The sequence below is a fragment of the Columba livia genome, chromosome 8 (assembly GCF_036013475.1).
Source record: "Columba livia isolate bColLiv1 breed racing homer chromosome 8, bColLiv1.pat.W.v2, whole genome shotgun sequence".
In the NCBI taxonomy this organism is placed as follows: Eukaryota; Metazoa; Chordata; class Aves; order Columbiformes; family Columbidae; genus Columba; species Columba livia.
The window spans coordinates 23694644-23717141 of NC_088609.1; the positions used below are offsets into that span (position 1 = coordinate 23694644).

Sequence of the window (22498 nt, forward strand, 5' to 3'; positions counted from 1 at the left end):
CCGGCCCCTCGGGACCGCCCCGCCTGGGCCGGGGGCGGTGGAGCCAGTGCCAGGCGAGGCCTCGGGCAGGCCTGTCCCGCTGGCGGCTGCTCTCTGCCGGGGCGCGGTGCTGCCTGTAGGCGGCGGCGTTCAGGGGCCAGGGAGCTGTGGGAGCGCCCCGCCGCGGGCTGCCGGCTCCGCACACGGGTATCGATCTCCCAACGGGGACCGGACGCAGCGCGCCCGGGTTTAGTTACGGCCCGTTTAAAAACAGTTGTTTCCAGATTTTGCAAGAGCAGCGAGTGTGTCGAGGCTCGGCTGGTCTGAAATCATGACGTGGTGCATGAAACCACTATCCCCTGCAACTGCATATAGTATTTTTTTAAGTATAGTACTATTTCAAATTATATAACTACCTGAACTTAAAAAACTTATTTTATACATTCTTCTCAATGGTGCTTTTAAGAACATGGTCATATGCCATCTTTCAAAATAGGATCTTTCTTCTTAGAAAGGATAGTGCCACTCAGTGTGAACATGAAAAAATACAAGTATGATGCAATATCAAATATCCACCCTTTCACTCATTTTTGACCTCTTACAGTCTTTATCATGTGAGAGGAAATTGTTTCCTACCCTTTCTGCATGCAGAAATCATTAGTACAGCACATTAGGTCTGGAGTTAGGGAAGCGGCACCACATCAGTAACTGAGTCTCTATATGTGTTGTAGGAAAATAGGAAATTAGGATTTTAGGCCTATATCAGTGTTATAAGCTGTGCTGCTAAGGCTGGAAGTCTCAGCTTGTCCCCTGTATAGTCCTTACCCAGAACCACGAGCGTGGTTACCTTATGCTTGCTTTGTACCCTTAGTTAAGACATTGATAGATGCTATTCTTAGGGTTGCTGATTTCTATGCTAGACTGGTGAACTGTGGATAACAAATGAGACAGGTGGAACTTCAAAAGAAGCTAGCCCTGCGACCCGATGACCTGTCGTTCGGTACTTGCCAAGAAAGAAGAAGTGGAACCCGCAGACCACTGGAACAGAAGGAACCTGAGGATATCGACAGTGATAGATATCGACAGTGATAAACAGTGATAAATTTTGTTTAGTTGCATAATACCTGTTAGAACCCTATATAATGACTAGTTATACCGCTGTATGATTGTCACTCTCTGAGGAGGTGACCCAACGCTGCTGTTCCTGTGAATCTTCTACAATAAATACTGCTCAGAGTAACCCACAAGAGTTCGAGTCTCTATCCAGCGCCTACCTACAACTTTTTTTTCAATATGCCTTAGAAAACACTGTGGTTGCCTCCATCACTGCCCCCGTTTTAGGCATATTTGGTTTTGCTGAAATCTCTACATCTGCATTCCCAACATAGCTGTGCAAGCAGCACTAAACAAGACAGGATCATTTTAGTCCTCACTTACTGCACCTGCCAATGCAGTTTAATAATCAGAGCCTCCTGCAGACCAGCTGACATCTCTGCTTCCAAGTGCTTCCAGCCAGTGGCAGAACAACTCTGAGGCAGAACATTTTCTGTCTCTGATGTTCTCAAATGGGGAATCGGTTCTACACTTCCTCTCAGAGTGCGTTGTGTTATTGGTGTCAGTGTGCTGCCTCCCTGCTTTCCACCTTCACCACAAGCAACAACTGCACGACTTATTAGTCATTGCAGAGATAAGAGCTTTCACCCTGTATTAGATAAGCCAAGTAGCAAATATTTTTTCCTCAATGTAAAGCATTACAAAGCACCACGGTCACAATCTCAACAGAACACACAATCTACCCTTAGGTGTATTACACTGTGAACTCCAGAAAAATCAGAACAACGTAAGACGATACAACAGTAGTCCACCATCTAAAAAAGGACAGATATCCACTGTGAAGGTTAAATTAAAAAAAAAAAAAAAACACAAAAAAAAAACAACTAATGCAGAATTATCACACCAATACACTTAGAGAAAACAAAGTTTTCAGCAATAACACAGAGTAATTAAAAAAAAAAGGAGATAAAATTAAGAGCAACTTTGCACCAGAACAGAAGCAAATATATGAAATAGTTTCTATATCCTACATCCTAGGGACAGTGTGTTTTTCACACTTTAAGCAAGACTTGTTGAATCTGTCAGGTAAAGAACAGCTCAACAAAAGGCATCTCTTGTTCCCAGCCACGCTCAGCACCCCCTTCCCACCATTCACTGTTAGAAGCTGCTCAGTGCCAACCAAAAAGCCTCCCACCCAGCCCCCATTGTCCTTCCCCAAGCAGTCAAAAATCCGACCTACATATCATAGCATCTGACCCCAAATAAGCCTGCCAGGCATTTCCAGGCTGAGTCACTTCCAAACAGATCAACTAGTTAATAAGTAGATTTCTACACTAACAATGTAAAATTAGTACCCTAAGAATATAATGTACAAATGGAACTAAACTCCCCTTAAAAGATGAGAAGAAAGAAGTAAAACCCACAGGAATGCTTTGTGTTTTCTTCTAGTAATTTAACCATTGCACTACACAAAAGCAAACTCAAAGAAACATGAGCAATTCCTGTGCTTGGAAGCCAATGGTTAAGATATAAACCAGTAGGAACTTCCTCTGAGGATGCTCAGAGAAACCCCCAAGTTTTACCACACAATTCATGCTTCCAGGACATATGATAGCTGCACATATAGAATCGAGGAACTGCCATATTAATGAACCTAACTGCCCATCTTAGTATTTAGTAAAGAACTATGTAGTGCATCACATTTACAATATGCTGACGACAACAGCAGCTCTTTATCCCTAGAGGCTTCAGACAACTGTCCAGCTTATGTCCCAAAGCATGTGGTATTACAATACAGTGCAATATAATTGTATTATCCAGTATAAGTTTTTCCTTAATACACAACATATATTGTTACATATCTGGCCCCAGTGATGTTCTACATAGAACTTCACCCTTTAAAAGTCCAGCCACCCAAACAGCAGCGTTGCCCAGAACTCACACTCCCTCCCCACCCTTTTGTAAAGATAGAGCACAAAACGTCAACATACCATATAAGCCAGTTGTTTTCAAACTGAACCCAAAGGAAATTGTGCTTTCATGATGCATTCATTAGATGTACATAAGCTTTTACCATATTAAGAAAAAAAAATAAATCACAAAACAAGAAACTGTGTTCCTTTCCTTTATTATGAAGTACCGATACTTTGCATACAACATGCAATTTATTGCTTATTGACATTATTGCATATATCAAAGGGGGAAAAAAAAAGAAAAAAAAATCAGCCAATATAATTTTATGCAAGCTCCTAAACTGTTCAAACAAAACACAGAAATGCTTTACAATATCACTGAAATGCAAACAAATAATTCAGAGGGTTTTTATAACAAAAAGTAAATTTAAACCCATAATACTTAACCATTCACCTTATTATGACTGATTACTTCTATCACTGATCTGCAGAATTGTTATATTGCATTTCAAAGTTCTTGTGCCGTGGTAAGGATTGCTACTACAATCAGGCCACACTGTTTGAATTTAATAGTGTGATCCTGACATTTTGTGACAGTATTAGTATTTACTGCAAACCAGATTGTCAAGATTTTCCAGAAATCAATCTAGCCAAATCTACAGTTTTTGTCCTTGCTCTGCACGTAAGTTAGACATATTTATCAAGTTTTTTTTATACAGAAGATTATGTAAACCTGTTTGAATTACGGGCTCCATTATTTATGCCTAACTTGTAACTCCTTTGTTCCCAACAGTTTTTGTAATTTGGTTTTATATCAGGTTAGCTGTGCTTGTGTCAAATTATTTTACATATATAAGCTTCTGTAGATATTGAAGAACACACTGTTTGGTATATGCATGCCAGAAGCAAATCCAGGATATTTGAACGTGTGCATATTAAGTGTGCAAATTATATAGCTGAGCTCACGATTAGCCCTTTTCCTCCTTTCCCCCTATTCATATGATGGATTTGCCTTGTGAAACTGGAATACAGTCACAAACAAAACCAATATATCCCGCATTGCATTAAAAATGTTACGTTCTGTATTACAGCTTAGAATTAATATTTAAGTGTTGCTTTCAAACCTAGCAAATTCTTTAAAATACCAAAATTTAAAAACTTAGAAGACAATTTACATGCAACATGTTCCACCTGGGTGCAGATTCTCATATACTTAAATACTTATAGGCTCATAAAAGCATGCCTGTCCACAAGACAAGTACAATGTTTGACATCCCACATATAGGTTAAAAATAAAGATACACTACAAAATATTTTATTTTCTTTTGTACTTTCCATAAGTAGGAAGTTATAAATAGCACACAATCATTTTATGGTTGATACCAAGCCATGTTGAACTCTTCATAGTTCACTCTCTTAAAGACATTTCCTTTACAACTAGATTAAAAATTGAAATACAGTGTTATAATTAGATGCCCTCTCAGTGCAGGAGAACACACAATGAAACTGATCACAAAAGAAATTTTGCCAAAATATTTCTTATACCAAACAATACAATTTATTCTTTGTAGCTACCTTCCATTCTTCACTGAGCTATAAAGTGCTTGGTGGTTATAAACAGGGCAAGAATGTCAAAGGAGGTAGCTAGTAGAGATTTGTAATGGGTAAGAAACCTCACCAAGTGTTACTACCTGAAAGTGTGATTCAATGCTTAATCCCACATCTCTCAACATCCCAAGCAGCACAGCTTTCATTTCCTCTACTATAAAAAGAACCTTCAAGTTGCTTTCAGAAAATCCTAAGGCCGTCATCTGTTCAACAAAGAGACTTTACCCAGGTTTGGATGAACATTAAAGTTCATACGTATTGATCACTTTTTCCATTTGCCTGCTGTCAGGATCTCAGCAATGAACTACTGTTCTTTTTCTAGCTGTCAAATGTGTTCCATAGGCAGAGACACTCCATCAGGAACAAATCCTTCCTCATGAAGTTCCTTGTAGCCAGATAAGGATGTTGTACAGTAGGCTATTAAAATATGAAAGAGGGCTGTCAAAGTCTCCCACACTTGCATTTTTTCATCTGAAAATTCTAGTCTCTTTCTATTTGCTTTATCGATGGCTTTCACCAGCAGCTAACACTGCACCAGATCCTAAGCTGGAGTAATTGTCAAACAGCCCTTTATTTTCCTCCAAATGGCTCAGCACAAGCATCACAAAACAATTTTACAAACTTCTCTATTAAATTATCTTTTATGGACAGCTTGTAGGTACATATACTTAAAACACACGTAAGTCCATGAGAAAAAGTCCTCAACATACAGCAATCTACAACCGATAACTCATTTTATGGAGCTTGAAAGTGTTAAAGTTTTGTTTTCCACTGTGAACAGAGATACAGAAGTACCTAAACCTTTCTGCTACGTATCAGTCTGTAGTTCCAGCCACAGCAGCAGAAGACACCTGGGTCTCTACACGTGTGTTCTGTCTATTCCACCTCTCCTCTTTAAACCTGCCAGAACACATTTGCTCACTTGTGTAAGCTTTTACCGCTAGGTTAACGGTAGTTTTGCAATATGAGTAATCTTCTCCCATAATCTTCTAAGATGAAAGTCACTATCTTCCAGACACTGTAATTAATGTAATTTCTAATAAAGTTCAATACAAAATTTAGAATTGGTAAGAATTTATATATAAAGTCAGCTCCCCTCATTTTCCTGTGCATAGGATATTTTTCATTATTTGACAGATTCTATTTTTTAAGCAGTTAAGTTATTAAACTATGGAGCTCACCCAAGATAGCACATATTTATAGAGGTAGAGTAGGCTTCAGAGATGTAATTCTTACCACTGAAGAATGCACACAGACAACCCATAAAGCATCTCTGTAGTGTAAGGCTCTCGACTTCATTGAAATCCACTGGAACACTCACCGAGAAAATGAATATTTGAAGTACGCTTCCTTTGTGCAAGAACTGTATCCACAAATCAATTATAAATGCAAAACTTCACCTACCAATTCCCCTGTAGTATTTCTGAAAGTGATATTTACTCATCTTTTGATGGAAAAAGTTAAGCCATAAAAAAGGGAAACTTGCATTCCTATATCCAGCCTTAGCAGTACAAATAGACTTTCCCATGACCATCGTGCTAATTTTACATCGCCTGCTACTAAAGAGTGTAAAAGAAAAGAAAAACAAGATATCTGAATGTTTTTTACACGATTAACTCCTTCCATTTGATGTGTCCATGGCAAAGACACCTGGTGACATACCAAGAGTCTGCTTTTACACTAGACAATGCATTGGTTAAAAATACAAGTTTTAAGCCACTAATAAGATAATAATACATTCTAAAGGTAGCATTTGTTATTATGCTACTTATCATGCTTCTACTTTCTTGCATAAAAAAGCAAAGACACAAGTTGCAACATTAAATTTCATCACTATTTCACCACAGTTTTTAAATTAATAAAGTGCAATTGAAAAATGGGTGCCACAGCTATCTAATTTGCTGTATTATAAGCTTGTAATGGCAGGTAAACAATGCCCTATACTAATGTATTCAGTACATCACAACTTTGCAGACTGTTTACTACAGTCCTTGCTGAATACATAAGTATTAATCACTTTTTTCATTATAAAGTTTTCTTCTGACACATAGTAGATGCATCAGGACATAACTGCAATGCATGAAAAAAATAGAAAATTTAAACCTAATGCATTGCAAAATATTGTTTTAATTACATTAATTTTGTACAGCAATCCAAAATATTACATGTTTTAAAATAATTATCCCACTACTCTTCCATTATGGATTGTTGCCCAGAGTGTATTATGTAGGAGCTTTTTTGTTTGTTTTCAGTCTAGTTTTAACATAATTTTATTATAGCTTGACTTAGGTTTTCTCTCCCCCTCCATCAGACACAAGTCTATCCAGAAGTGAAGGAAATGGATCATTTTAATTAATGTTCCCCACGGGGTGGGGGGGAGTTCAAGATCAGTGCTAGGAAGGGATGAATTTCAAAAAGTTTACAAGAGTTATCACATTAAGAATTGCTCCAAATCATCCATCTTATCAATGTTTTTCATCCTACTTCTCAAATAAACACAGATTTCTACTTTCAAACGCATTCTCCAAATTGTTCGAATTTACTCTATTTAAAATTTTAGAAAGGAACAAGCTATTACAAAATGATTCCCTGATCTAATGACTTAAAAAGAACAAGAAAAAAGTATTTTGCATGCACCTTTAAATCATAAAGGTGATAGAAACATCGAACCTGTAGCCTAGATTTTGCATTAGATACACTGAAATCACTACTTTAAAAGAGACCAGGTTCTGCAAATGAGTACAAAAGGGGTCTGTTCCTTTCAGCACAGAGGTCAACGGATCAGCTCTCCAAGGTGATGGATTTACTGGTACCCACGGAAGGTACCACGCTCACCCAAATTGTACAGCTCAACAAATTAATCGCTGACTTCCCCACAGCATAAACAGAACCTTTGTCTGCAGGCCTGAGAAGTATTAATAAACACAGAGTAAAAAAAATAGAAGTATTAATGATCCTTGATATCTCCCTTAACAAGGCAGGACTGGGAAACGGTTTGGGAACAAGCCGGCCCAGGCGCGCAGTGGGACTGGGCTTAACAAAGCACGCGTGACGCCGGCCCAAGCAACAGTCCTGGTGTCATTTCACCTGGGGAACTAAAGCGGCCACCACTGTCATTGGGCAGTTCAGCCTCCCCTGGGGTGTCACAGACCTCCGAGTGCTGGGGGATGGGAAGGCCACATCCCTCACCCTGGGACAAGGGCACCCGCGGCCCCACTGCAGAGGGGACAGCCCGTGTCAGCCGCTGTGCTGCAGGAAAACCACTTATCCTACACACGGTAAATATTTTATCTTTTTGTTTAAAAACAAACTGCTTAAACAGTCTGCTACAGTAATCGGGATGTGTAGGGAAGCACTGAGTGAATATGGATGCTTTTAGCACGCCTTACCAGAAGGGATAACAAATAACGAGTAATGTCAACAAAACAGAACAAACCCAGAATTCAATCGGTCCCAATTCAGATACGGTTTAAAGTAAGCAAAACAAAACCAAACTACACACAAACACAGCTCTGGACAATCATTTAAAAATAAATGAAAAAATATATATTAGATACTAGACTATTCCTAGATCATAAGATTCCTCTCTGATGTCCTCCAAGCATTTAAGTTTGCAGAATAAGGAACAGAGTATCTCTTGACAAATACATGGTTTTTAAAAAAACAGAACGTGCCTACAGAAGTGAACTGTCATTCTACAAAATTATCGTACAGCTTTACAGAAGTTTGGCACAGTAAATTCAATAATGGTTTTGGCCAACACCTCAGATTTCCGATGTGATTAACAAGGAAAACATAACAAAAAAACTCAATGCTTGATACTAAATGTGTTATTTCTGCAATAAAAGAAAAAGAATTATTACTGCAAGTTACACATCACATATGCAGAAGAATTTTCTCTCTTTACAATTAAACTTTGCATCCAAATAGCTAAGGGTTAAAAATACTCTGAGAAGAGTACTAGCACTTCTCAAAGGTAGTAGCAGCAAAGGAAAAAGCACTCAAATAAGAATGATGCTGTTTCCACACATAATTTACCATACTATTAATATATTATGAAAAAAATTCCTTGGGCGATTAAGATGTACTATTGCATATAACCTAACACAGCAAAAGTGAATCCTGCCCATCAAAATCAGAGTATTTTAACATTTTAAAAGATATTATGTAGTCTTATAATACAGCATTTTAGAGAAAATTATTTCATAAATTTCCCAAAATGGTTTGCATTCATATAAGGCAGAACAAAAAGCAGTAAAAGACTTCACAGAATCAAAGCTAAATTTTTAGCTTTTCTTGCAAAAAATTAAAAAGTTGTCAAGAATTAAATCTTGATTGTTATTCCTAGAAGAAAACATAGAAATGTGCCAGGAAAATTGCACCATATCAGGAGTTCGGGGAGTTTGTTTTCTAGAAAAAGAGTGATGTCAGTATTCACTGGATTTATAAAACACATTAATCTGAGAAACCTGAGTGAAACACTTCGAACACACTGGTGGACAACAAGCAAGGAACCAGTCTGCTCCTTTCTAATTCCAGGAGCTTGTAACCGCTTAGAACAGACACGTGGAACTCAATGGTGGGAGCTTTTGCTTCTATTCCTCATGGGACAGGATCCCCCAAGCGTGGCCCTGGGTGTGCAGGCAGTGTGGCTGAGGACAGGAAGGTCAGTACAGAGGTAATACCTTGTTTCCTTAAGAGGAGCATCCCATGGCAGAAATGTGCACTGCTTCAGTGAACCCTAATTATTTTCATAGCAGAAATTTCATCTTATGCATACTACTTCTAGTCAGATTTTCCATTTCTATGAGTTTTGGCTTCCTCCCGTCCAATAAGACAAATGACTTTGTAGCATCCTTTTGCAATTTTGACCATCCACATCACATTCATAATATCCAGGACAAAACTTGAGATAATCCAGGCGCTCTGGGCTGCAAATCCTAATCTCTGGAAAGCTTCTGTTCCAAATGAAGAAATTACGTGGCTGTAATATACAGGCATGACGGCAATCCTCACCACGAAGAACACAACTGTCATCAGCACACCATTGATGATGTTGGCCTTCGAAGATTTGGGATATCCCAGTACTTCAAAAAACCACCTGCAAAAGAAGCGTTCACAGATACCAGACAGTCCTGAAGCCAAGGATTTTTTTCCGCTAATTAATAATTTTATTAATTGCTCTTCCTTTATCATTTCTAAATTATTGCACTGGGTTTTGGCTTAGTTGCAAATCCTCCTGCTTGGCTGCATATTTTTCCCCCCACTTAAGAAGTGTGTGATATCCCGTACACCGCAGAATAACATGTAAAAATATCTTGATTTGCCCTGTAAAGCAGTTGACAACCAGTGTGAATTTCAGTGACTGTTGTGCAATACAATGCAATAAAAATTCTCTTCTAAAATGATAAATGCAAACTTATTACTTGTTCCTATAGTTTGCACCAACAGGCAGCTAAAATTCTGTCTGTTTCCCTGAAAGTAATTCTAGCATTGTATTTGGGTGTGATAATCTAGATAGAGCTCCAATTTCCAGTGTCTCGGACTTGGGATTTTCTGACTGCTTCTGTTCAGCCTGAAACCAGAACTTCAGAACGAGACATGGCTAACGACACTGGACAGTGTCACATGTAGGTACATTACACATTGGAAAAGTTAAATCTAAAACCCCCCTCTCTCACTACTACTACTGAGTCCTAACTGGTCTTTAAAAAAAGGTCGCATATTAATTCCTTAGTAGACAGCCATAACTTATCTTTCGCCCAGCACACAGAACCTGCAGGTTGAACTCCTAGAAAAAGGAACAACACATTCTTCTAATTCTTGATCATTCACATGCAAACCAGAAAAAATGCAAGGAAAAATGTATGCAACAATGGCAGGCTAAAGACAGGACCAGAGGAAAGTTACTTAAGTCACTGTATTCATGATGGCAGATGGGGAAGTAGAATAATCAGTTATTTTCCAAGAACATATGAGGATAAAACTGTTTAACAAAATAGCAGTTCTAAAACTGTTTTGTTTTTGTTTTTTTAAGTAATTTTTACTTTAATTACCTACAGATTACAATCTAGGTAATTACAGATATACTAAAAAGATTTGCCAGACATCCGGCTCTAACAGAAATACTCCAGGAATTCGTTAAGAGTGCAACTGAGACAATTAAAATCCAGGCACTGGAGGTGGCGGTCCAGCGCAGAAGCAGGATACCTCACCACAGCAACACTTACCAGACGATGAAAAGAGAGACCTGATGTATTTGGTCAGACTAGCAATCAGAGCCTGTCCTTTTGTTGATATATACAATGCAGATTCCAAAAGTAATATGAAAAAAGGTTTTAAAATATACTGTGATGTGCCAACATGGGTAACTGGACATCTGTTTAAAACCTCCTCTCTCCCAGCAAACTCAAAAAAAAGTCAGTAATTACAATTTTACCTACCACCATTCACAATTAATTACATAAATTCTGATACTAACATTAAAAGATCTAAATGCTCAGCATGAAGACAACCTCCAATTAGACGTCCCTAACGACACAGACAGGAAATACAAAGAAAATACTACAGCTCTGAGATTAGAATAACATTTTATATTTTAGTAATAGCTATTTTGATAATCCTAAGAATGTAAACAAGAAACATAAGTCACTATCATTATCCACTACTTACTGTCTTAAGGGTCTGGTTCTCTTCAAATTTAATGAAAAGAAAACATTCATGGACTAATGAGATGACATCCCATAGCGCAAGGGACTTTATCTCCTACAGTGATTTCTGTTTTTCTGAGAAATTTCTGTTTTTCTGAGAAATTTCAGTATTCAAAGACACATGATCTCCCCATAGGCATTTAAAAAGTATAACTTATATTACTTTTAATAGCCAGATGTATCACAACACTTCCTAACGCCACAGTCTGCAAGGTAAGCATCAGTACAGGTACCTCCCAAACATGGGATGAAATCCTGTTTTGGCAGAAGTCAGCTGGGAGAACAGCCATTCACTAGGACATGAATTTCAACATGGAAACCTAGAATATAATACAACATTTTTTCTTCTTTTTTTTTTTTTTTCCCCTCTCTTCTTCCCTGTATTACTAAAATAAATTTAAAGAAGTGTTAAATTGCTCCTCAGTTCCTCTGTGCACATGGAGCACACACTATATTAGACTATGAACCCCTACTCAGCTCTACCTGGGCAACTGAAAGCAACCTCTGGAGAGTTTTGTTATCCCACCCTGCCCTCCCATAAGTTGAATTTGCCAAGCTAATGTTCAGAAGAGATCTCAGCACAATCTTTTTTTTTATTCTGAGAGATCTGAGGAATGTTACAGTCTCATAAAATATTTCAGTTTACAGTCACAATGCAGTAATTGGTAATAGTCAAGATACCCTGTTCGCAGGATTACAGTCCCTATTTGCCTCACAAATCTTATCCTTCCTCTACCAGACACTTGGAAGAAAAAACAGATGCCACACACGTAGGATCAGTAAAGCAGAAATACACCCCAAAAAGTACGGGTGAGGAATATGCATCTGATACACTGAAAGATCCGATCCAGTGCAAAACCGTGTAGGAAGAGGAGAGGAGTGCAGCACTGCCCTGCACCACAGCCCCTCTCCCCAGGTGAATTGTTCTTGAGGCACATCCCTGTCCCCAGCTGGGCCATGGTGGCTGCGGAGCAGGGACAGAGGCCGCCCTCCCCAGGGCACCGGGACACGGCACTGACTGCCTTCCCCTACCAGCAGACATTCAACAACAAAAACAACTTCTGAATTAACAAAAATAATAATAATAGAGATTAAAATTTAAAAGAGTTATGCAAAAACTCCCTAACCACTTACCGCTGATTGACAAAAGGAGTGGAGAATTCTGCAAGCAGACGGAAGTTTCCAAAATAAGCCAACAGACCTTTGCTCTGGTTAGCGAAACAAAACAGACACACACACAAAAAAAATCAACAATGTAGACATAAAATCTTGATTAAAGTCTTCAAGTATACATAGAATGATACAATGTCTCAACTTCTTTATTAAAAATTATAAGAGTTTTCCAGCTGTGGCCAACATCCTTAACACTTTGAAATGAGGTTTACTACAAAAGCTGCAATTGTCCTTCAGGTATCTCAAGTCAGTAAGTGCTTTCTTTAAATAAATTTTTAAAAGACTTACAGTTAATTGGCAATGGAAAGCTAGCTAGAGAAGACTGGCACAAGTAGTCATAAGTTATAATTACAATTACGCTATTACTGTCTAAGAAAACTGTAAATATTTTGGATTTCTCAATGTTTAAACATCAAGCCCTTCCTCCTGTCCCCCTGGGACAGGGCAGGAGCAGCACGTCATTTCTGCACTCGTGTCCAATACCTGCAGGTACAGCGACACCCGTGCACGTTGTAACCAAGCGCTTTCCTCCCAGTGACAAAGTACAGGAAATTGCAGGTACAGTGACACCCGTGCACGTTGTAACCGAGGGCTTTCCTCCCAGTGACAAAGTACAGAGGATTTTTTTTTAAATACTGTCAGTGAGTGTCCTGAACAACCTATGGAGTGTGTGTCATGGTGCCTCTGTGACCTACCACGTGCACCAACACCCGCAACTTCAGGCATTTCATGTCAGTTCATGCTATGCCAAATGGAAAATCTGTGTCCTTAACCAAATCCTCTCCCACCTCCAAGAGCAAGTTTTGAAACGAGATACTTATGAGTAGCTTTCTCTGAAGATAAGAGAATGAGAGTAATACAGATGTCCGCAGGCAGAGCCATATCCAAATAATAAGAACTGATTTAAAAGAAGGTCACACTAACACTACTCTTCCATTTACTCCAGAAACAACTAATGAAATTTCTGCATCAGGGATTAGCCTTGGTAGCGGTATTTTCACTTCTCCAATATTCAACTCTAATTCACTTTAATCTGTGATAATATTAGTAGATCTAATTATCTTCAACCTGAAACAGAGTATTTGTCAGTGTACTTCATTCCCTTTAAACCACTATGCAAGAAATCTGACAGTAATCTGGCATCTCAACACTTAACATCGTAAGCCTGGGATTCACACAGTAGGCAGGGAAAGAAGTGTGGTAAATGAAGTAAATTGTATTTTAAAAGATTTCTTTATTTACTGAATGAGCTTTTTAGAAGAAATTCAGGACCATTATTCTGGAGGTCAGTGGGATTTCTACCAAGTCACATGGGCATCTTTGAGAAATTCCAGCAACAGCAGTGAGTAACTAAGTCTTTATCCTAGAACAGTATCCTTCTCTTCCCCTTTTCCCTTCAATGCATGTATGCCACAGACATTTATAGATATATACAGTTAATCGTCCATTGTTTCCCCACCAAAGTAACCCTAAACAAGAAGTCTCAGAGGATCAGTTTGTGCCGCAACAGATTAAAAAACAAAAGTAAAATCCAACACGAAAAAGGAAAAAAAAAGAAACACACCCCAGGAAAAAAAACAATATACCCAGCTGACTGTAGTACATTGACCAGAGTTAAGGATCACCTGCCTTGCAAATAGGATCACAAGCAGAATATAACCACTTGAAACCATTTCCTTCCAATTTTCCAGCTAAATTGAGACGTGGTTTTATTTGAAACACTTTTCTATAACCATGTGAAAAGCCTCTCTGTCAAAGCCTCTCTACAGCAAAGACTGAGAAGGGTTTTAATTCCAGCAGTTAAATAAGTTACACATCTTTGTTGAAGGATTGTAACATTGAAAAAGTGTGCACTTACCACAAATGGCTGATAAAACCACTGAGAAAGTAATGATGATTATGCCTTTCACAAAGCTAATACACCAACAAAGGAAGAATTTTTTAAGCATTAAGCAAGTAAGATCTATAAAAGCATTGTCTTTAATACCATCTACTTCTTATGTTACTGGAAAATACAGCACTCACCAGTACAAAATAGTAAGCATACAGAGCTGCCAAGTGATGTATTACAAAAAATTTGTCACCAATTGCCTTCCAGTAGTAAATAATAAGCAACAAATCTACGAGAGAAAAGAAATAATGATAAAGAACAATTTAGTATACTACCATTGACCTCCGAATAGTGTTTCTCTAAGTTTTAGAGGCATAAATGCCAATATATGGCATCAGTAGAAACACTCTGAATTAACTGTCTCTGAAGAGAGCATCTTTATGCTAAAGACTTGACTTTAATCGAAGCGTCAAGCAACTGTATTCTTCCAACAGTTGCCATGAATTATCAATTTCCACATCAATGAAAGTAGAGAGGCAACAGCTTTAGCTGAAATATTTTGGATGGAAAAAGCAGATTCTGAATCTCATAGCAAGACTTCATGCTTATGAACCCAAACGTTTCAAACAAGTGACCAAGAAAAAAAAGGAGAAGGGGCTACACTGGGCATAGCAAATATACAAATACATGCAATAAATGAAGGGATCTATTCTGCTATTCTGGGGAACTTTTGAATCAAAAAGTAGTTCTATTAGCAAACAGGGAACCATTTACCAAAAATATTTTGCAAGTGGCACTTGGAATGAGAAGCATGTTTGCTTCATTTAATAAAAATTTTCCAATTACTACAAAACAATATAGTGGACCTGAATTAAAGTTATAAGGAAAGCTCTGAAAGAAAAGTTCCTCCTCCTGTGATGGTCTGAGATTTCAGAAGACTTACTTTTCTTTATTTGAACAATCAGCTTCTGCTCCTACTTTCTCCAAATGAGTGCTTTGGACTGGAATATTAGCAACCAAAGTTCCAAATCAAAGACTGTACCCCTGTGCCTTTTGTATCTCCAGTAAGTGCCTTGATCTCTTTTATATTAGCTGTCCTCAGGCAGGACTCTATCTCACCTGACAGAGCTATTCCACTTCCTATTAATTAAACATTAACTATATAAGGACATGAGAGAGAACAAGTGGCCAGGTTCAGGTCTCCGTTCAAAGGCATTCATTAATTCATAATGAAAGTCTAATGCATAATTATCCAAAAAAAGATACTAATGCATTTCAACATGGGCGCTGAAGTTCTTATGGAAAAAACAGATACTTAAACTAACCCACAATTTAACTGAGTGTGCTCATCATCAGATTGTCAGTTCCACTGTGGTGAGAAATCTACTTTGAGAGACAGTCAGGTCCACAGCCCAGTCTCTGACCATCTTAACATGAGGAGTTTTCCCTGAAAATAGTCCAAGTCACACCAAGTTTTTGCTTTGATAAGTCAGTATTATCCCCACACACCATAAAAGAAAGCTCAAAAAACATTTTCTATAATAGCAAATTCCCCATGCTAACTTCAGTTAATAAATAACTAAGAACACAAAACATATGCAGTGGTAAATGCCATACCAAGAAAACACTTTAAAATTTCCATGTTTTATACATCACTCATTTTTGTCTTAAAGTGAGACCAAAAGGTGGATGGGCAGGATCCTAAGTTGTTATTTCCCTCAGTTTGTATTGAGGTTTACTAAAATTCCTCTGCCAAGATTCTTAGGTCACAAGAAGAAATATATAAAAGAGCTATGGGCTATAGACACCCTGAAGGGAGTGAATGGCACTGCTTTAGCACCTTCTCAACCGGCTTAAGGACAAACTGAGCTGGAGTTGGTGGTTGTGTATCAAACCATCAAGCCACAGAGAGGCATTTCCCCAGTGCTTGGGGAGGTATCATTCCATCTTTCATATCCACTGGCAAGATCCTCTGATTTCACCACAACCCACAACTCCATTAGCAATTTTAAAAGCCACAGTAGAAACTGTATTGTATGTACATATCACATCTCCAAGCATTGTATAAATACCTAGGCATAGCAACTCAATGTAAATATACAGGTTGTGTTATATACACATTGCATAATTACCAGAAATGAGGTAGCCTGTGGTAATAGCAATATTCAGTTTCACAATTGAAGGGTCACCCCTGTAAACACACCAAAAATACACAGTTATAGCCTTTATAACAAGGTAATTTGCAAAGGACATACAGTTATCAAACACATGATGTCCATCTGGTCACCTTATTTTTGGCCCATGAGTACGGCGTTACGAGATTCACTTAAGAAAGATCCTGATTCTTTGTCTAACCAGATATAAGACATTACTAACTACCCTGATCAGGATCAGCCCCTGCCTTGGGGTCGAGGCTGCTCCAAGAGCTTTGCTAGAGACTAGAACTGAAACCCACCAAGTACCCTGAGCTGACTCCTCTGGAAACAGAAGAGCTTTTCCTGTTCATAAGAGGATGGATGCTTCTGGGGATAAACGGAGTAGAAGGAGACAAAGAAATTATTTGCCCGTTCTTTGAAGCCAAGGAGTGTTTGAGGAGAAATGTTTTCAGAGTTGTTTCATGCCTTCTGTCCCTTCCCTTTTGGTGTCAAACATTCAGCAGGCAAAGCTCTTAGTAGGAGACCCACCACTTCAGCTCCTCTAGCATGTTCAAGCAACCCAAACTTGTGAATACAGCACAAAAAAGGGAAGCATTCACATTACAGCAAGTAACATTTGTTCTTTCCTCCACTGTCCTCTGTGCATTTCTACTTCGAAAAGTTTGGTAAGGAAATCTCTTCTCCTCAGCATAAAAATCATTACTTTTTTTTTTTTTTTAAACCAAGTTGTGCATCTAATGTAGATATGTTTTGTGTAAGTATGAACTGAGCTGCAAATGATAGGTCTACAGATTTATAAAATGTGGATGGCTCCAGACGAGCTGTGAAAGCAATCTTTGTTGTAAACCTTTTGAGAAAAAAGGAACACAACTGGGCTTACAGCCACCTCCAATACAAAGTCTAACTGAGCTAGAAAGCAGTAAAATGCTATTACTTGGTTATTATTTTTTAATCCTATTTGAACAAAACAGCAGAAAAGATTTCCTGTATTATTGCAATGTGTTCACTAATTTTTAAGGCTTTCTTAGCATCTAAACCTAACTGCTTCCCTGAGTGAGAGGGTAGCTTACAGGAAAATAGAAGGACTCACAAAACCAGAATTCTGCCATTAGGTGAGGAAAAACGTTATAAGGAGAGCCTAGAGCTCACTCCATCTCTTAAGATTGGCAACAAGGGCTCTCTCAACTGCAACTTGAGGCAGCAAAACTTTTCCATGGCTTCAAAACCTGGTTTCCTCAGCTATGTATGTTGTGGGCTGAGTGCTTCTTTAGGTGTAGTTCTTCTGAAAGTCACAGCTAGACACAGCACACAGACAGGACAGAAGTGTTCTCACCACTCGAGCAGAAACTCTTTAAATAGGTACAGCCCTTTCCTTCGAGCTCCCAGCTGCAGCAACATCATAATCACACTTGTAAGTGTACCCAACATACTCCAGCACATGATCACCAAGATTGAGCCTGCGCTCGAGAACCTTCACATTCTTCTCCAGAGAAGATGCAAAGGACTGAGTATACGAAATTGGTTCCCTGGGTTCTGATTGCTAAGGAGGTGTGTGTGGCAAATGAATTACACGTGAGCATGCACAGGCAGATATAACAAACAAAAGTTGACATGACTGACTTTCATCAAACTTCTTTGCAGATACAGAGTCACACAAAATGCTAATCAAATGTCAGACTTCAAAAAGTGTAATGACTGTGGACAGTCATATGAAAAACCCTGCTCTTCTGCGAAGCTACAATTTAATTCAACTGTTTACATCTTCTTTACATTCACTTACTAACTACTGAACTAGATTCACAAATGTTTCTTGTATCTTTCATACAAGGCTCCTGCATCCTCCATCAGTGACCAAGTCCTACAGCTGATGCCTGCATTTCAAAAGGACATCAGATTTCCAGGCCTTGCAACAGTCTATCTGGCATTTCCCATGTCATTTGTTCTTTAACTCTTCAGTCTTATTCAACTAAAACCAAGACTATGTGTATACAGCTACGAAGCAATGTAAAAATAATAAGCAACTTAAGATTTAATGTACAGCCACAAAAAAAGTCTGGAAAAAATGGTTAAAGCTCTACACAGTCAGCTAAGGCTTTAATTACTGTGTACTGCGAACCAATATGACATGTGGGGGAATGCACAAACTAATGCTAGCCTGAACAATCTAATGTAAAAGGTCAGCCTTAGAAAATATACAGCTGCAAATTCTGAGGAAACCACCCAACAATCCTGGCTTCACTGGCTGTATTTTATTTGCAGGCTGCATACAAGTACTTGTAAAGCCATAGGCAATATTATGTTTGGTTTGCCTTTGCACTTAATCACTTGTGTGAACATGAATTCTAATCATTGAAACTGTTTTAGATACATTAAATGATACTTCACACATTTTTAAATTATTGGTTTAGTAACTAAAAATACTGATTTCCACATCTAGATTGTTCTGCGCACGTCTAATTGACAAATTCCTGAAAACCATTAAGATAATTTTGACCGAGAAACAATTTACAGCAATACTGCCATGAAAGGAACCTGAAGATTTGATTTAAAGCACACAGATTAGATATACTCCCAGTTGATTTTTAAATATAAAGTTTTCTTTGCTCTACCAAACGTAGAACCAAATGTAAAACCACTGACAGCAATCATTGGAAACATATCTAAACAGAAGAAACTATTTAGAAGCAAAAATAGAAATACAGAAAAAAAATCTCCCAAAGGCAGATAGATTTTTTTTTCTTTTAAGATTTAATGTTTTTACATAATCTAGGATGCTAAGGCTCCATAAGCAAGATTAAGTTTTCAATATAGTATTCAGAAATATCTAAAATAACTTTTCTCAAACTTAAGAACAAAAAGTCATTTGATTTCTGCTTAATTTAATTTTTTTCTGGAATTATACCAGGAAAATTCGGTAAATGTGAAAACACTATTTACTTATCATCACCAAGAGATTTTTATTCCTGCCATTCAAGACTTCTTTTGTACTGTTTAGAACAAGGTCTATTCAAAGCAGGATAAAAGCTTCTATCTTATAAAGCTTACCACAACACACACAGAGTTATAATAACATGCTGCTTTTCAACATGGTTAACAGATCTCACAAGCTATTCATTTAGGATACTTGGACTCTCTAAAGATACCAGAATGCAATGAAAGAAAATCCAAAACAGCCAACTATTTAATCATATATCACTATATACAGAAGAGGCCAATGTTACCTACATTTGTGTTATGAATTAGTGTCACATTTATTAAAGCCACATAAGTTAGTGGCAGAGCACTTCAAGCACCCAATCCGTTCTAGTTCACACTTCACTGTCATTAATTTATGACATCAAAAGAGCAGAACAAGCATCAGATGTTATGTGAGTTTAAATTGACTCAGTGTGGTCCTTTGACAAGGCTAAAAACAACAGTCTATGACAGAAATATGAAATGAAACTTAAAATATTTAGTCTTCAGGAAAAATATGTGTGCTTCCTTCTACAGAGAAAGGGTTCCAGAGGATGATGAGTGACAATTCAAAACACCAGTAGCGATCTGTAATTAATTCAACTGAAACAAAGCCATCTTGTTCCTGCTCCCTCAAAAAAGTGTGAAACAATGTAACTAGAAATCAAGAAAACACAAGCCTAGTATAGAATATTTTGTTAGCTAGAGAAAATACTAGAAGTCCATTTATTAAATGGAAGACAGTACTTGAGACTTTCATATTTTTTTAAAACAAAGATTCATAGAACCTTTATGGCAGGTAGAAATATAAACATCTTATTTTATCAATTTAGACATATGTATTTTATACACATAATAGGCTTTTCCAGCTCTTTCTCACACACACACTTTCCAGACCTGTAACAGCATTTCAATTTCACATTAAAATTATTACAGTAAAGAGCATAGTTTCAGTCACGCAGACTTTCAGTTACACTCTTGGTTCTATGCTTTAGTAATTTAATACGCTATTTCAAATCAATTGCTTATATTTTATCTATTCCACTTCACAGAGCCACAATGTACTATGACATTAATACTGACAAAATAATTTGGAATTATTAAATAGTACATACATTAAAATGGACATATCACAACTGCATATTTTAAGGGAAATGGAACGATTATTTCAGTAACTAATACACTGCATGATTATATTTTTCCTTCTCAATTATGTGGTTTTATTGTGTAAATATAACATATACATAACATGCCTTACCAGAGGTGGTCAGCATTAACAGCATCATCGTACAACAAAATGTACAGGCAAAATCCACCAACCACCAAGGCGTGGAATGTGGACACTGTCCTGAAAAGAGAGATCACAGTCACAAGGAGGTAATGCCATTCACAACTTCATATACTGTGCTTAAGGTAGGATGTTTCCAAGGACATTTTCAACTGCACCCAGATACGTCTGTGGAAGACAATCATCTCTCCTTTATGCTACATCTAATCACTTACACAATGACAGATGGGAAAAAACAGTCAAAAAGAAGGAATCTCTTTATTAGATTTGGAGCAGGGTGGTGGGGATGTTAAACAGGGTCTTAAAGTAATTGAGATCTATGTTTTCCCCCAATTGTCCTATATACTAATGAATCCTCAAAGACAGCATGACGTCCAATTCTCTAACAAATATTTATTGAGTTGTCCCATTTTCTGGAAAATCTGTGCATACATTTCATATTCACATCGGCCCACGAGTCCTGCAGCAAGAGGCTTCTCTGTTCTATCAGGCACCAAATTAATAGATGACCCACAATACGTCTGCCAAGTTCAGGTTTTGAAAAGAGGGGTATTAAATGAAGAATCCTATCAATGACATTTTCAGAAAGAATTTCTAGCACATTTCATGTAGATTCTGGTTTTCAAAGAGAAAACTTTAATAAGAAAAGGTTGTAGCCAAGTATCTGAGGTATAAAAGCCACAGGTTCACATGAACTACCAGCTTGCAGCTTTACTTTACTTTATGCTCCTCTTGTCCTGTATAAAGTCACAGCAATCAGAGCTGCCTTGTCCATACTTGGGTACTATACACTTTTTTTCCCCAAGACACCAGTCTCAAGCATACAGGCTGCATGCACACTGTAGATAAACTCTGAATGTTAACAAGCCCTTAAAGAGAATTACCTATTGAGAGAGGCCCCGCAGGGTTTCTGCCAGCACAGTCAGGGTCAGTCCTGCCCTTTTGAGTCCACACGTATTCTTGGAAGGTAGAACAATGCAACGGGCACAGGTCCAAAACATGTAACCTTGTCCCTCTAGCCATGGGTTTAACACTACTATAATCTGCATCTCATTCTGTGTAGCTACCGTCTGCTTTCCCACTTCCCAAGTGGGACTAGGAAGAAAAAATACTAGGTGCCAAAATAGCTCTAATGAATCAGGGATACAATTTGAAAGATGAGAACTCTAACTTAGATGCTGTGTGATTGGAAACACCTTTGCACTCACAGCATTAATGATATGCACACAAATGTATAGAAATAGATGCTGTTTGTTATTAGTCTTGTCTTTGTACATGCTGAATGCATGTATTTGGAAAGTATTAATATTTTAAACGTGCATTAGTCACTCTCAGGAGTCTAAACTCTACCATGCAAGATTTTAACTAAACGCCTTATTTCCTGTGGAAGACTCTGCAAAGAAAGCGTAGGTTATAATCCCCAGCCTCTTGCCAGAGGTTTTATTATTGTCTATTGGAATTAGAAGATTCTGTAACTTTTCATAGAAGAAATCTCTATTTACAATTTGTTTAAAGAGTGTCACCATGATATTTCCAGCAGTTTTTTCAATAGTGTTCAATAAAAAAAAAAAGGAATGGAGATTAATATAATATGAAAAGTCAAATGTAGGAAGACTGATGAGAACTTTTACTAACCATTATTGCACAGGTTGCTTTTTTTTTTGTCTTTTTTTTTTTAAACAAAGGAAGAAAATTTAATTATCGGAATTTTAATTATAATTAATAGCTTAATTAAAATATCTACTCTTGCAACACAGAATTAAAAGAGAGCTAGGAACTTTGCTTCCCTTTTTAAACAAAGTCTGGTATATAACTAATGTTTGAGAAATACC

The 22498-nt window shown here is 37.7% G+C and overlaps 1 protein-coding gene across 6 annotated transcripts in view; it reads right to left on the reverse strand.

The window, feature by feature from the left end:
• Positions 1 to 3144: 3144 nt before the first annotated feature.
• The window catches only part of TLCD4 (TLC domain containing 4), a 42558-nt gene continuing 23204 nt past the window's right edge, over positions 3145 to 22498 (reverse strand). For all 6 annotated transcript variants that reach the window (XM_065071118.1, XM_005498754.3, XM_065071115.1 and 3 more), the window contains 5 exons: positions 20637 to 20726; positions 16400 to 16458; positions 14462 to 14556; positions 12398 to 12471; positions 3145 to 9654 (listed from right to left, as the gene is read on the reverse strand). In XM_065071118.1, coding sequence (XP_064927190.1) covers positions 9339 to 9654; positions 12398 to 12471; positions 14462 to 14556; positions 16400 to 16458; positions 20637 to 20726 — 634 coding nt within the window. In that variant the 3' untranslated portion in view covers positions 3145 to 9338. The remainder of the gene's footprint in view (positions 9655 to 12397; positions 12472 to 14461; positions 14557 to 16399; positions 16459 to 20636; positions 20727 to 22498) is intronic.